This window comes from Heterodontus francisci, chromosome 10 (genome assembly GCF_036365525.1).
Source record: "Heterodontus francisci isolate sHetFra1 chromosome 10, sHetFra1.hap1, whole genome shotgun sequence".
NCBI classification, from domain to species: domain Eukaryota; kingdom Metazoa; phylum Chordata; class Chondrichthyes; order Heterodontiformes; family Heterodontidae; genus Heterodontus; species Heterodontus francisci.
Window position 1 is genome coordinate 95,365,991 of NC_090380.1, and position 17,089 is coordinate 95,383,079.

At 42.4% G+C, this 17,089-nt stretch overlaps 1 protein-coding gene and 1 long non-coding RNA gene across 4 annotated transcripts in view; one reads left to right on the plus strand and one right to left on the minus strand.

Annotated features, from left to right (window-relative positions):
- Positions 1-2,890: 2,890 nt before the first annotated feature.
- Positions 2,891-17,089, minus strand: part of LOC137374649 (transmembrane protein 50B) — an 81,316-nt gene continuing 67,117 nt past the window's right edge. For all 3 annotated transcript variants that reach the window (XM_068041103.1, XM_068041101.1, XM_068041102.1), the window contains one exon: positions 2,891-3,061. In XM_068041103.1, coding sequence (XP_067897204.1) covers positions 3,054-3,061 — 8 coding nt within the window. In that variant the 3' untranslated portion in view covers positions 2,891-3,053. The remainder of the gene's footprint in view (positions 3,062-17,089) is intronic.
- Positions 2,947-17,089, plus strand: part of LOC137374651 (uncharacterized) — a 74,631-nt gene continuing 60,488 nt past the window's right edge. Inside the window, exon 1 of the long non-coding RNA XR_010975865.1 lies at positions 2,947-3,079. This is a non-coding gene — a long non-coding RNA (uncharacterized lncRNA). The remainder of the gene's footprint in view (positions 3,080-17,089) is intronic.

The following is a 17,089-nucleotide window of genomic DNA, read 5'->3' on the forward strand; positions in this document are numbered from 1 at the left end:
TAACCTACAAACAGTGGGAAGCATTCAAAAGACATTCTTGATACAATACAAAACCAGTCCATAGTCCTAAAAGGCAAAGCTTCACTTATAGCTCCATAGTCAACAAACACAGCAACAGACAGCAACAAGCTAAAAGGCTTACACAAATGCAAGGAAAAGTGGATATCCAGAATGGTTATAGAAAAAAACAAGGGATGGCACAGTGGCGCAGAGATTAGCACTGCAGCCTCACAGCTCCAGCGACCCGGGTTCAATTCTGGGTCCTGCCTGTGTGGAGTTTGCAAGTTCTCCCTGTGTTTGCATGGGCTTCCTCCGGGTGCTCCGGTTTCCTCCCACATGCCAAAGACTTGCAGGCTGATAGGTAAATTGGCCATTATAAATTGCCCCTAGTATAGGTAGGTGGTAGGAAAATATAGGGACAGTTGGGGATGTGGTAGGAATATGGAATTAGTGTGGGATTAGTATAAATGGGTGGTTGTTGGTCGGCACAGACTCGGTGGACCGAAGGGCCTGTTTCAGTGCTGTATCACTAAACTAAAAAAGAAACAAGGGGTTACAAAGGAGGGAATGAGTACAAAGAGAGACTGTGCCAAAAAAAGGCCTCAGGGACAATAGGGATAAAATGTTCATTTTCTGAAAGACTGGCTGGATCATGCAGTGTTCCCCAGGAATCTCTATTGGGCTTCAGCTTTTCACCATGTTAATCAATGACTTAGATGGAGTAGCAAGTTGGATCTCCAATTTTGTAGCTGACAGCAAGTTTGGAATATGTTGCGTAGATGGGAGCAGGACGTTACAAAGGGACAGTTTATGTGGGTGGGCAAAACTCTGGCAAATGGAACGCAATGTGAGAAAGTGTGAGGTCATCCACGTTGGATGAGAGAATCCAAATCACTAAAAGCTACACAAAATACGAATAGGCTAATGGAAAGTTGGCTTTTATCTCAAGGGAATTTTCCAGTGTACGGAGACATGGTCAGGCCCCAACTGCAGTACTCATTCAGCTTTGGGCACTGCACCACCCTGGTCTACCCAACAGCAGAGTTCTGCTGCTCAACCTGGCTCATGCCATGACACAAATGTGGTAGATATCCACCTCCACCAAATCATGAGAATTATTTCTAGAGCGTTGAGCCCAACACAGCTCAAGTGGCTTCCTGTGTTAGCATACAGTGAATCTCGATTTCCGCAGGGAAAACATTCTCCAAGAACACCACTGGTTGACAGCTAACAAAGCAATCCTATTGATACAGGGCCTCAAAAAAAAAACACACTCGCCTGAAATCTCCTAGCCCCTACTGGAACACACTCCACAAACCAACGACAGCCCCACCTCCCAAAGGCAGACCTCCTCATTGACTGCTAGTATCACCAACCACAGCCTGGTAAGTGACCTGAGTGAAGTCCCAGATTTCAATCTCCCAAGGAAAATATGGACAACCCTCAACTGCTTGAAGATGGGCCAGGAAAGATGTAGCCATTTGCTCCACAAGTGGAACATGAGGACCAGCTCAAATTGTGACTATGGCCATCCCACATATTGAACTCTTTCCCCGAGAGATCCATTCCTGGTGGCAACACAACCATTCACACTGCATCAGCTGAAGCCGTTGAATGATTGTTGAGGTGAACATTGAACTATAACTGCTTCCCCAGCCATAAGAATATATATACTGCACCACAGAAAGGATATATATGCCTTGGAGGGAATTCATTGCAGGTTCACCAGAATGACATCAGTCTTAAAGAATTAAGTTATAAGGACAGGTCGTATTCTTTAAAGTTTTGAAGATTGAAGAGTGATTTAATTGGAATGCTTAAAATGAGAAAATAATTTGGTATGGTAGATACAGCAAAGCTATTTCCTCTGGTGGGGAAATCCAGAACAAGTGGATATAATCTTAAAATTAGAGCTCAGCTATTCAGGAGCGAAATTGGGAAGCAGCGTTTCACACAAAGAATTCCCTCCTCAAAGGGCCATGGATGCTGAGTCAATTGGAATTTTCAAGAATGACTGATTTCTATTCTGTAAGGGTATTAAAGCACATGAAACCAAGGCGGGTAAATGGAACTGAGTTACAGATCATCAATAATGTAACTGAATGATGGAACAGACTCAAAGGGCTGACTAGCATAGTCAAGTTCCTATGTTGGTTCCCTTTTATAGTCTCATTTCCCTAGGTGGTTCATCATTTGTTTGTTTAGCAGAGCGTCCAGACGTTCTCTACAATGGAAGTCAGGTGGGCCAGCCTGTGTCTCGTTAACTGTGTAAAACTAGCAATTAGAAAAAAGCTTTCATAAAAGGAGGGTAGTTAATAAAATAACAAAGAAAACCTAATGTGCAACCTCCAAATGGGTCATTTTCTCCAGCCTTGCAACAGAACAGATTTAGTTTTTTTTTTGTGAATTTTGTTGAACAGAGAACTCCACAAGAAAATATGCCATTGAGAAGGTTTATTTCATAAATATTGTTCAAGGAAAAAAATAAACCGAGTTAATAGTGGCAGTCCCTCCTCAGGCAACTAAAAACAGAATTCGAGCAAACATTCTGATTAAACAGCAGTACTTTTAAAATTCAAGAATTAAACAGACAACCAGCCCCTACAAATATTTTGCACAATCTAAAGTTTACATGTTTATAATGTTTGGGGATGCAGGGAATTCGATTTTTTTTAAAATGCAAAGCAGCTATAGTTGTAGCAACATGCATCTGATCTGTTATCCATATTTTTGTTCCAATAAATTTAACTGAGTGGAGGTCATTTGACAGTAATCAGCCCAAACGGTACATCATCTTCTGTTTAAATGACTCAATATAACTATTCACAAAGCAGCATCAGAATACAAAACATTAAGCGTTCTTAAAATAAAAAGATGAGTTTTTCAAAACTATTTTGAATATGCTTTATTAAAATCAACTTGAATTAATATTGCTTTGTATTTTTGGCCAAATATGTATCTGTAGTTGTCGTTCCTGTGCAGAATATCCTGAGTCAGTGCTGAGATGGGCAGAGTTTATGCCCAAAGTTCCTCTGTTCTTCCAAACTTATAGATCAGGCTGCTGCAAAATACAAAAAAGGTAAGATGCTTAATAGATTCCTATATTCTTAATCTGAGTGCAAAATGTTTAATCACTCTTAATGAAGGAGTCAAATTATGACTAGTGCTGTGTATTAAATAATTAACAAGGCAGGCCCGATGTAGTGATGAACCACACAGATCTGAAGGGTCCGGGTTTAACCTCCAGCATGAGTTAGATGATTTCAGATGGGGCAACAACTGGTTTAGAGGAAAGGGAATCCTTTTCGTTATTCACAACTTTCCAGTGACGCCTGCAAGCCCCTAAGCAAGACAGTGCAAGCTAGATAAGGTTTGCCTGTGATGGTTTCTATAATCTAAGATATATCTATTATCTATAGGGCGGCACAGTGGCGCAGTGGTTAGCACCGCAGCCTCACAGCTCCAGGGACCCGGGTTCGATTCCGGGTACTGCCTGTATGGAGTTTGCAAGTTCTCCCTGTGTCTGCGTGGGTTTTCTCCGGGTGCTCCGGTTTCCTCCCACAAGCCAAAAGACTTGCAGGTTGATAGGTAAATTGGCCATTATAAATTGTCACTAGTATAGGTAGGTGGTAGGGAAATATAGGGACAGGTGGGGATGTTTGGTAGGAATATGGGATTAGTGTAGGATTAGTATAAATGGGTGGTTGATGTTCGGCACAGACTTGGTGGGCCGAAGGGCCTGTTTCAGTGCTGTATCTCTAATCTAATCTAATGATTAGCAACACTCAATGTCTAGGATCAAACATTAAGAATGGTCATGTGGGCAAGCTCCTGGCATTTTGTCAGAAATTGCGGAATCCAGCAATTGTCACTGCCTTCAGGAGATGACTACGGCCAGAAGTCAAGTGCATAATCTAGACTGACACCAAAAGGAATGCTGCATTGTCAAGGATGCTGCCTTTTGAATGAGCTGTTAAACAGTCCCCATTTGCCTGCTCAGGTGAATGTAAATGATCCCACATTATTATCAAAAGAGGCAGAGAACATTCTAACCTGGTCAACATTTATCCCTCAACCAAACAAGATTAATCCATCTTTACTTCATCACAATATCTGCCATTATTTCTCTACATGACAAAAATTCATAAGTAATTGATTTGCTGTGAAATGCTTTGGTACATTCTGAAGGGATGGAGAAAGCTCTATATAAATGCAAGTTTGTTCACTGGAAAAAAGGAAAGAATTTTAAAAATGGGGGGAGGGAATGAGCATGCAGAAGAATAAGCAATTTTTTTTTCTTATTCTATAAATAGTGACTTTCAGGGTACTTGGCTTCAGCAGTCAAGAGTCTGAAAGTGACAGGTGCTGCATTATCAGTAGTCACAACGATTCTATTTCAACTGTGTATTTAATTCAGCTCTAGTGCACTTGTTAGGCTAAGTGCTTTGAACCAATACCCTCAATGAAATAATCAGCATTCACCATTTATGCAAAAATATTTCAACACAAGGTTTTTAAAACTGACGTTTCAATTGTCTAAACTGTAATGATAAAACACCCTCAGTATCTTGGACCTTGCCATTGCTAATCTTGGTTTAGAAACACAAAACATTAGTGATATAACAATGAAATTTCTAGTTGCTGGAATGGTTTTCATAATATTCACTAGAAATCAGTTGATCTGGTGTGTTGAGTCTGATTATTAGAAATAAGCAAGATAGAATTATGAGGGAATAGATTTCAGAGTACATAATAGCTATAGAGTCACATCTATTTGATGAGAATAGAAGCCACTTGTTTGTTAAATGTGAAGGACTAAAATTCATCACACAAAGCTAAGCTAAGATCTATATCAGCTACGTGTGAAAACCCTAATACACTCACACATTGGGAATATCCTCAATCTTCTCCCAATTCACTAGTAGAAATGCCATGTGTGTGTGTAAACAGGGTTTCCAATGGTGTAGCTCTGAGGAATTATCTGGCCATAGAACTCATAGCTTTGGAACTCCAAATATCCAATCGTGCAATCAGAAAAGGTGAATTTAATTACATGTTAATGTCATAGAGAGAGGAGCTACAGTCCATGAAAATCTGTAGATAAAACTAAGCAGTGTCTGGAAAGGTGGGGGTGATGGGAGAGGGCACTTTAACATCTTCACACTGGAATTTCTGGAGATCTGTTGTGTGGTTTGTAGACTGTGCAATTGTTTCCACTTGTACTCTGGAAAATTTATCCCATTTATGTTGTGGGGAAGATACAGAGCACTAGCATCAGTAATGAAACTATATATGCAGGCTTGCCTCTGATATTATCCTCAAGTGACACTAGGAGATCAATCACGAGATTTTTGCAAAATTGAGAATGCTACAGTATTCATTAGCGAATGCAGGGTTTCCTCACCTCCCCCCGCACACCCGCCCCACCACCAGTTGCAATTTTCTCCTTTCCTGCATTGATGGAAGTTCCATAGTGTCAGAGTATCAGTTGCCATACAGTAGCTCATTGAAATAGCTATTCCACAGGGGAGATTGGACAGTGTCAGAAGCAACTTAACCAAGGAACCCATTGCATTGTCAAGCCCAAATGTGGTCCGTATATACTTTCTCTCCAACAGGATAAACAGGGTCACTGTAGCATGCAAGAATAGTGGCTTTTCCCCCATCCCTATCCCTGTCCTAACCCAGGGTGCTGAAGCTAATTTTACCCATTAAGCCATTACGAAAGCTGTGAAAATGTGTTTTTATGCGATATTTGCAAGCAGAACTTTTGAAGAGCGATAGAGAAAAGGAGCCTTAGGGTTCCCTGCCCTGCAGCACAATTTGGAGAAGGGGTAAGATTTGATTGAGGAACGTGAGGCACAGTTGTGCTTAGCATGCTTCAGCTAGATCTGGCAATAAATGACTAGACCAACTGCAGGTCAGATGCACTTAAATCTGTGGCCTTCAAACTTAAGGAAGTGAAGATGAGAAATATATCTGGAAAATACAGGGATGGGAGACAGTGATCGCTTTGGTAGTAAAGGGCTGGGGAAAACTACAGAAGATGTTAAAAAAGATGAGAAAGTTTTCATGGGCAGCTTCACTGGTGATGGATGACTTGGAAGTGGAGAAACGCAAGCAACATTAAAGTCAAGGGGGGGGGGCTCTGGGCAAGGTTAGGAGAGTCTATATGAAAGGAGAGAATGAACGAAGAATGGAGGGCAGAGACGTCAGAGGAGGGGGACCAGAGGAGTTCAGGGGCAAGCTGAAATCACTAAGGATGAGTAGAAATGGCGGATCATAGAATTAGAACGATACAGCATAAGAGGCGGCCATTTGGCCCATTGTGCTTGTGCCAGCTCTTTGTATAGATCTACTAATCAGTCCCACCGTATTTCTCTTCTCCGGGAATTGGTTAGCTCTAGCTCTACAGCTAGATTGTAATGTACAAAGATGCCAACAGCACGGGTTCAATCCTTACCGGCTGTGGTAGGTCATGGAGGCCTGCCTCCTCACCTTGCCCCACACTTGCAGAATGGTGACCCTCAAGCTATACATTCCAACTGTCTCTCTAATGGGGAAGAGATGCTTACAGTCCTTTGGCACTATGGCTAGAATTACCTCTCATTTCCTATAGCCCTGTAAATGTTTTGCTTCAACTATTTATCCAATACCCTTTTGAAAATTATAACAATCTGTTTCTAGCACCCTTTCAGGCAGTGCATTCCAGATCACAACAGCATTTCTGTGCAAAAAAAAAAGTTTCTACTTGTTTCCTCTGGTTCTGCTGCCAATCACTTATATCTGTGCCTTCAGGTTACTGACCCTTCTGCCTTCATATATAAAGATTTGTGTAGCATACTTCAAAATACTATATTATTATAGCTAAAGTCCCCAGGGAAGCGGAGTTTGTTGGTTGCAACTTCCTCACTCTACCTTTGGTCTCTACAAACTGAGATTAATAAAAGGAACTGAAACTAAGCTGACGAGCTAATCAGGCTTTCTTGAAAATAAGGCACAACTAGCAAACTGCACTGTAATTTTCAGAAAATCTCCAGTTAGTGCTAATAACGCAAATCCACAAGTTTTTTTTAAATCCAGTTTCGAAGATAAACCACAGAGTACAGAGCACTGTTTCAGTATTTACTACTCAATTTCTAAAAATTCTCATTTTAAAATATAAAAACTCCATTTTGAAGAGTCAAAAGTTAGGTAACCATTTTAATTTACAGAACTAAAACACTGCATGTTGTATTGGGGCAATCCAAGCTTAGCCAGTTTTGGCCATCTGGGAAGAGGGGATAAGAATTCACTAGTACCATTCTCAAATGTATGACTTTAGCTACAGTGATCGGATTGCTGTGAGTGGGGTGGCAACTGAATGGATAGGATTCAAAGAGAGGGTTTTGGGAAAGAGTGGCATGGATCTGGGAGATGACGATATGTTCAAGCATCTTGGAGAAAAGGAAGGTTAGTAATGGGGCAAAAATAAGGAGAGAACAGATGGATTGAGGACAGTATTTGTTTGTCAGGCGGTGCGGGGGGAGGGGTGGGGGTGCGGGGGGAGGGGTGGGGGGGGGAAGGAGGTGGGCGGCAATTATGGTGATTTTGAAAGGGAAAGGGAAATGAAGAAACAGTACCACTTCCAATGTTAGCAAGCAGGGAGACCAGGATGTGTAGTTTCGTGGTCAGGATTTCAGTGGAGTGCACTTCAAATGAGCAGAAACATGTCTTATTAATGAGATAAGCTTAGAGAGGGCATGGAGGAAAGATGAAATAGAATAATAGAATGGTTACAGTACAGGAGGCCATTCAGTCCATCGTGTCCATGCCAGCACTCTGCAAAAGCAACTCTAGACCTCTTCCCGCCTTTACTCCATAGCCCTGCATTCTTTTTTCTCTTCAGATAATTGTCCAATTCTCTTTTGAAAGTCATGATTGAATCTGCCTCCACTGCACTCAGGTAGTGCATTCTAGATCCTAACCACTCGCTGCGTAAAAAAAAATTTCCTCCTGTCACCATTGCTTCTTTTGCCGATCACCTTAATTCTCGATCCTTCCACCAATGGGAACAATTTCTCCCTACCTACTCTGTCCAGACCCATCATGATTTTGAACTCCTCTATCAAATCTCCTCTTAATCTTCCCTTCAAGAAGAGACCCATTTTCTCCAATCCATCCACGTAACTTAAGTTCCACATCCCTGGAACCATTCTCATGAATCTTTTCTGCACTCTCTCTACTGTCTTCAAGTCCTTCCTGATGTGTGGTGCCCAGGAACTAGACAATACTCCAGTTGAGACCGAACCAATGTTTTATACGGATTCATCATAACTTCTTTGCTTTTGTACTCTATGCCCCTACTTATAAAGCCCAGGATCTCATATGCTTTATTAACCACTTTCTCAATCTGCTCTGCCACCTTCAATGATTTGTGCAAATATAACCCAAGGTCCCTCTGCTCCTGTACCCCCTTTAGAATTGTACCCTTTATTTTATATTGCCTTTCCTCATTCTTCCTACCAAAATGAATCACTTCACACTTTTCTACATTAAATTTCATTTGCCACTTGTCCATGTCCTCTTCAGGTTTATCACTATCCTCCTCACAGTTCACAACATTTCCAAGTTCTGTGTCATCCGCAAATTTTGAAATTCTGCACTGTGCATGCAAGTCTAGGTCATTAATAAATATCAGGAAAAACAAGAGTCCTAACACTGACCCCTTGGGAACTCCACTTTATACCTTCCTCCAGTCCAAAAAATAACCATTCACCACTGTTTCCTGTAACTCAGCCACTTTCGTATCCATGCTGCCACTGTCACTTTTACTCCATGGGCTCTAAATTTGCTGACAAGCTTGTGCGGCACTTTAGGAAATGCCTTTTGGAAGTCCACGTACACCATTTTAACCACATTATCCTGATCAACCCTCTCTGTTACCCCTTCAAAAATGCAGCAAGTTAGTCAGGCACAATTTTCCCTCAACAAATCCATGCTGGCTTTCCTTAATTAATCCACATTTGTCCACATGATTCTTAATTTTGTCCCAGATCATCATTTCTAAAAGCTTTTCCACCACTGAGGTTAAACCGACTGGCCTGTAGTTGCTCGGCTCATCCTTACACCCTTTTTTGATCAAGAATATAACATTTGCAATGCTCCAGTTCTCTGGACCACCCCTTTATCCATGGAGGTTTGGAAGATTATGGCCAGTGCTTCTGTAATTTCCATTCTTATTTCCCTCAGTATCCTTGGATGCATCTCATCCAGTCTGGTGAGTTTTCAACTAAGAACAGTCAGCCTATCTAATACCTCCTCTTTATCAATTTTTATCCAAGCCAGAATCACAGAATTCTTACAGCACAGGGACGGCCATTCGGCCCATTGTTTCTGCACCAGCTCTCCAAATGAGCAATTCATCTCATGACATTCCCCTGCCTTCTTCCCATAACCCTGCACTTTCTTCCTTTTCATAGAACAGTCTAATTCCCTTTTGAATGCCTTGATTGAAGCTGTCTCCACCACAATCTCAGAGAGCACATTCCAGACCTTAACCACTCGCAACAGTGGCGGCACAGTGGCGCAGTGATTAGTACTGCAGCCTCACAGCTCCAGCGACCCGGGTTCAATTCTGGGTACTGCCTGTGTGGAGTTTGCAAGTTCTCCCCGTGTCTGCGTGGGTTTTCTCCGGGTGCTCCGGTTTCCTCCCACAAGCCAAAAGACTTGCAGGTTGGTAGGTAAATTGGCCATTATAAATTGCCCCTAGTATAGGTAGGTGGTAGGGAAATATATAGGGACAGGTGCGGATGTGGTAGGAATATGGGATGGATTAGTGTAGGATTAATATAAATGGGTGGTTGATGGTCGGCACAGACTCGGTGGGCCGAAGGGCCTGTTTCAGTGCTGTACCTCGAAACTAAACTATAAACTAAACTAAGCAACATGAAGTTTTTCCTCAAGTTGTTTTTGTCAATCACTTTAAATCTGTGCCCTCTCATTCTCGATCCTTTCACGAGTGGGAACAGATTTTCCCTATCTACTCTGTCCAGACCCCTCATTATTTTAAATATCTCTATCCAATCTCCCCTCAGCCTTCTCTTCAAGGAAAACAGTCCCAACTTCTCCAATCTATCTTCATAACTGAAGTTCCTCATCCCTGGAACCATTCTTGTGAATCTTTTCTGTACTCTGTCCAATGCGCTCACATCCTTCCTAAAGTGTAGCATCCAGAACTGGATGCAATACTCCAGTTGAGGACGAACTAGTGTCTTATACAAGTTCAACATAACTTCCTTGCTCTTGTACCTTATGCCCCTATTAATAACGCCTAGGATACTGTATGCTTTATTAACTGCTTTCTCAACCTGTCCTGCCAATTTCAATGACATATGCACAGAAACCCCCAAGTCCCTCTGCTCCTGCAACCCCTTTAGAATTGTACCCTTTAGGTTATATTCTCTCTCCATGTTCTTCCTACCAAAATTAATCACTTCACATTTCTCCACATTAAACTTCATCTGCCACCTGTTTGCCCATTCAACTAAGTTGTCTATGTCTTTTTGAAGTTCTACATTATCCCGTACACCAAGGTCTAGGTCATTAATACATATCAGGAACAGCAAGGATCCCTCACCTGATGCCTGGGCAACTCCACTACAAACCTTCCTCCAGCCTGAAGAACATCCATTATTCACTACTCTGTTTCCAGCCACTCAGCCAATTCAGTTTCCATATTGTTACTGTCCCTTTTATTCCATGAGCCATAATTTTGCTCACAAGTTTGTTGTGTGGCACCTTATCAAATGACTTCTAGAAGTCCATGTACACATCAACAGCATTGCCCTCATCAAGCCTCTGTTACCCCTGTGCTGTATAACTCTATGACTCTATGATTTCCCCTCAAATCTATGCTGGCTTCCCTTAATTAACCCGCATTTGTCCATGTGACTGTTTAATTTGGTCCTGAATTATTGTTTCTAGAAGTTTCCCCACTACAGAAACTAAACTGACTGGCCTGTAGTTGCTGGGCTTATCTTTACGTAAGTTTTTGAATAAGGATGTAACATTTGCGATTCTCCAAACCTCTGGCACCACCCATAAGTCTAAGGAAGACTGGAAAATTACAGCCAGTGCCTCCACAACTTTCACCATCACTTTCCTCAGTATCCTTGGATGCATTTCACCCGACCCTGGTGCTTTTCTTTTATTCATTCATTCATTGGACGTGGGCGTCGATGGCTAGGCCAGTATTTATTTCCCATCCCGAATTGCCCTCGAGAAGGTGGTGGTGAGCTGCCTTTTCGAACTCCTGCAGTCCTTGGGGTGTAGGTACACCACCAAATACCAGTAGGAGAACATTTAGAGCACAGTGATCATTGCATCATAAGGTTTAGGTGGTTATGGAAAAGGACAAAGAACAATTTAGAAGAATAATAATTAACTGGGGGAAAGCCAACTTCAATGGGGCAAGAATGGATCTGGGCCAATTAAATTGAAATCAAAGGTTGGCAGTAAAAACAGTAGGTGAACAATGGGCTACCTCCAAAGAATATCAACTTTAAGTTGAGACGCCTAATACCTTCTCCTTATCAATTTTAAATTCTTTTAATGTATTAGAGCGGAGTTCTTGGAGCGGAGAAGGCTGAGGGGGGATCTGATCGAGGTATACAAAATTATGAGGAGCACTGATAGAATAGATAGGAAGGAACTTTTTCCCTTAGCGGAGGGGTCAGTAACCAGGGGGCATAGGTTTAAGGTAAAGGGCAGGAGGTTTCGAGGGGAGTTCAGGAAAAAAATTTTCACCCAGAGGGTGGTTGGAATCTGGAACACACTACCTGAAGGGGTGGTAGCCACAGGAACCCTCACAACATTTAAGAAGTATTTAGATGAGCAATTGAAATGCCACAGTATACAAGGCTACGGGCCAAGTGCTGGAAAATGGGACTAGATTGTATGGGTGCTTGATGGTTGGTGCAGGTACATCTGCTATTTCCTCCCTGGCTTCCTTTAACAACCTGGGATGCAATCCATTCGGCCCTGGTGATTTATCCACTTTCAAGGATGCCAGACCCTCTAGTACTACTCCTCTCATTATGCTCATCGTACCTAATATTTCACACTCCTCCTCTTTAACTAAAATGTCTGCATCAACCCTCCTCTCCTTTGTGAAGACAAAGACAAAAAACCCATTAAGAACCCTGTGCACATGTTCTGCATCCACGCACAAGTTCCTTTGTACATTTCGCTCTCTCTTACTTGCTTTTTCACTTCTCCTCTGAACCTTCTATATATAACCTGGTTCTCCACTGTATGATCTACCTGACATCAGTCATAAGCACACTTCATCTTCAACTCTATCTCTTTTATCATCCAGGAAGCTCTGGATTTATTTGCCCTACCGTTGCCCTTCAAGGGACTACACCTTGACGGTGCCCGAACTCACTCTTCTTTAGAGGTAGCCCATTGTTCTCCTATCGTTTTCCTGCCAACCTTTGATTCCAATTTATTCACCCAGATCCATTCTTACCCCATTGAAGTTGGCTTTCTCCCAGTTAATTATTCGTACTCTAGATTGTTCTTTCCCTTTTCTATAACCAGCCTAAACCTTATGATACAATAATCACTGTCCTCTTAAATATTCTCCTATTGATATTTGATCCACCTAGCCCATCTCATTTCCAAGAACCAGGTCCAGCAGTGGAAACAGACTGCTGTAGAAAATTTTCCTGAACACACTCTAGGAACTCGGCCCTTTACACTACTACTATCCCCGTCAATATTTCGATAATTAAAGTCCTCCATTATAACTACCCTATAATTCTTGCATCTCTCTGTAATTTCCTTGCAAATTTGTTCCTCTTCATCCTTTCCACTAGTTGGAGGCCTATAGACTACACCGAGCAATGCAATTGCAACTTTTTTTGTTCCTTAGCTCTAGTCAAATAGATTCCGTCCTTGACCCCTCAGGGATATCCACTCTCTCCATCACTGCAACACTCTCCTTAATCAATACCGCCACTCCTCCCCCTTTTCTATCTTTCCTGAATACCTTGTATCCAGTTCTGCTCTTCTTTGAGCCTGGTCTCTGTTATAGCCACATCATATTTCCATTGTCAACCTGCGCCTGTAACTCACCAATCTTATTAACAACACTCAGCATTCACATACATGCACATTAACCCCGATTTAGATTTTATTACTTTTTTCCTTACTCTGACCCCACATAATAACTTACAATTCTCTACTCTAGTACTATCTATCTCCCAGTATTCTGTGCACCTTGCTATTCCTCTGATATTTCCAGTGTCTCGACTACCTCCTCTTTCACTATGACTTGGGCAGCATCATCTTCCTTGGTAAAGACAGATGCAAAGTGCTCATTTAGTACCTTAGCCATGCCCCCTGCCTCCATGCATAAATCCTGTTTGAGGTGCCTAATTGGCCCCACTCCTCCTTTTAATATTTGTAGGCCAATAGATGATTTTTGGAGTCCCTTTTATGTGAGTTACCAGTCTCTTCTCATACTCGCTCCCTGCTTCTCATTTGTTGTTTCACTTCCTACGGCAAACAAGGTTTAAGAATAATACTGGGTCCCAATGAAAAGCAAGATCTACCTGCAATCAAGGACTCTACAGTGAGCTCAAAGAACCATAACAAAGACTCTTCAGATATTGCCTCAAACTTTTCCACTTTATTTCTTCTGTTCTGTTCCGTCTCTATCTGCATGCTAGCGTGGGCAAGTCGTGTGTCCGTAGGTGTCAACCGAATTAGAGTTTAAGTTTAATAAATTTCTACTTTTCTTCGCCTTATAATTGGAAAGCGATGAACAAGGATTTACCAAGGGGAAGCTAAAGACATGAGGTGTTTAAAATTAAACCCTGTTACAGTAAGACCAGGTGAAGGTTGAAAGTGAACCCTAGACCTCTTTCTCATCTGGTTGTAACAACTATAATTCTATATAACACTCAAACATGAAAATGCTCAATACCCTCAGACACCCCAGAGTGAAGGAAAAAGCTTTCAGTGGTTCAGTTGGTTCCAACAGTACGTTACTAAAATATACAGACCAGAGGGTCCCAGGTTTGATTCCCATTCTGTGCTGTTAGCTAATCTTTGCTGGGCAAACAGTTAAGTTACTACAACTGGCCTCAGGCTAGCAGGGGGAAAAAAATCAACTGGAGTTTTTTCATCGCTATCCAATGACTCCTGCTGGAAAAAGTACTTGACCTGCAAGGTCAAATTGTCTGGCAACATTCGCTGAATAGGCTTGCACATAAAGATGAAGAACAGCCACTCGAACGGGATAATGATGGCTTACCAGGCTAGCAGAACTGGAACTACAACACAGAAAAACGCAGAAGAGAGGGGAGAGAAAACTGGAGGTTCAGTAGAAGTATGTATTACATTTATATATCACTGCTGTCTACATTGCCAATGGTGAACATGAATGGGTACCCACTGATAGGCAGTAACTGCTGCCGTTTTGCATACCAGCACAGGCAAATTGTGTAATTTTCCCATTTCTGGCCTTTCCAGACTACGTCCACCCCCCACCGCCCACCACCCCCCCACCCCCCCGCCGACCCAACAAAAGCAAGGGAGCGGCCAGTGAAATTTAAAGTCGCAACTGCAGTTTTGACCAACTGCAAAGACTCAATCTTGCACATACAAATTTGTTTAATTGTTGCCAAATGTGCTGTGAATAGAGACTGGTTCGAAAGGGTGATAAGTGAGCAGGTGAAGGAGGAGTTCAGTGAACTGGAAGGTTGGGAGGCTAGCAATGAAAACAAATTGAGTCTGAGATGTGAAAAGACATGGTTGAGAGCTTTGGTTTCAGTGTATTAGAGATACTGGCAGCATTTTGTAGACTGAAGTAGATAGTCTTGGAGCTGAACTGGATGTGGGATTTAAGGCTCAGCTCATTATGATCCCATTAACTAACGATACAAGGACTAGGGGGGCACAGATTGAAGGCTTTGGGCAAGAGATGCAGGGGGAATGTGAGGAAGAACTTTTTTTACGCAGCGATAAGTAATTACCTGGAACTTGCTGTCCACGAAGGTCAGGGAAGCACAGACAATGATTTCAAAAGGAAATTAGATCGGCACTTGAAAGAAATAAACTTTCAGGGTGACAGGGATCGAGTGGGGGAGTGGGACTGACTGGATTGCTCTGCGGAGAGCCGGAATAGACTTGGGCTGAACGGCCTCCCTCTATGCTGTAAATGACTATGACTCTATGAAGCAGCGTATCAAAGTTGAGCTTGAGAATGTATCCAGGAACAGTACAAGGAGTTTCTGGTGGAGGGTCAAACATAAGGGCTTTAGATTTTGCCAATGTTGTGCTGTGAGCTCTAGCATGACTTTGACAGACAACATGCAAATAGAATCATGGAATTAAGGCAGTTTGTGGAAAGAAAACTGGGTGTTATTGGCATATTTATGAAAGCCGACACCATGGGTCATGCCATCCAACCAATGTATGTCGGTTTATCCTGAACAGTTCTAATTCCATGTGCTCATCCTTGTCCCGTATCCCTTTACTCCTCTGATAGCTTTGCTGAGGGGAATGTATTGGATGAAACATAAAAGTGGGAAGGATCGAACTTTGAGCCAGGTAGAGCTAATGTTTGTGGACATAGAATGAGAAGCCACTGCAAGAGGGGATGCTGAACCTGATGACAGAAAACTAGGTGGGAATATAATATCAATGTGTGAAGTTATCCAATTTGGTAGAAAAAAAAAGAAAGATAGAGTATTTCTTAAATGGAGAGGGGTTGGGAAGTGTTGATGTTAGAACAATCTGGGTGTCCTTGTTCATGAGTCACTAAAAGCTAGCATGCAGATGCAGCAAGCAATTAGGAAGGCAAATTGTATGTTGGCCTTCATCTCAAGGGGTTTTGAGTACAGGAGTAAAGAAGTCTTACTGCAATTGTATAGAGCCTTGGTGAGACCGCACCTGGAGCATTGTATACAGTTTCGGTCTCCTCATATAAAGAAGGATAGACTTGTGATAGAGGGAGTGCAAAGGAGGTTCACAAGACTAATCCCAGGGATGGCAGGATTGTCTTGTGAGGATAGATTGAGGAAACTGGGCCTGTATTCTCTAGAGTTTTGAAGAATGAGAGGTGATCTCATTGAAACTTACAAAATTCTTACAGGGCGTGACAGGGTCAATGAAGATAGGATGTTTCCCCTGCCTGGGGAGTCTAGAACCAGGGGACATAGTCTCAGAATAAGGGGTAGGCCATTTAAGACTGAGATGAGGAGGAATTTTTTCACTCAGAATCATAGAGTTATAGTGCACAGAAACAGGCCCTTCGGCCTATCGTGTCTGTGCCAGCCATACAGCACCCAACTATTCTAATCCCATATTCCTGCACTTGGCCCGTAGCCCTGTATGCTATGGCAGAGGTCAGTGAATCTTTGGAATTCCCTACCCCAGAGGGCTGTGGAAGCTCGATCATTGTGTGTGTTCAAGACAGAAATCGATAGATATCTGGAGACTAATGATATCAAGGGATAGGGTGATAGCGCAGGAAAGTGGTGTTCAGGTAGATGATCAGCCATAATCTAACCGAAGGGCAGAGCAGGCTCAACGTGCTGAATGGCCTACTCCTGCTCCTATGTTCCTATGGTATGTGCTGGCTACTTTGTGAAAGACGAGACAAACTATAAGACATCAGTGTCATGGGCATAGGCCACGGAGGAGCTGGTGGTGATCAACCATGTTCAAAGCTGCAGAGAGATTGAGGAGGGAGGCAGTATCACGGTCACAGTCTCTCAGAATATTGTTGTGGCTTTGACCACGATGGTCTTATTGTTGTGGAATGAGATTTGAAGAGGGAAAGGTGTGCATGGAGTTAAGTGGAGGCAGCAATTTTCAGAAACTCAAGAGAAAGTTAAGGCTGAAGTTACAGGTGAAAGGTTACACTTCAAGGAATCAGGCAATTTGAACAAGGGGGGAAACAATGTCTGATGAGAGGGAGTATGTTGAGGATAGTCAGAAATTCTCAAGATAAGGCAGGATAATTTGAGTGGTTAGGAGCCAAGTTGGCAGGGAATAAGGAAAGTTACAGCTGGGTCTCAGAAGAAACAAGTTTATC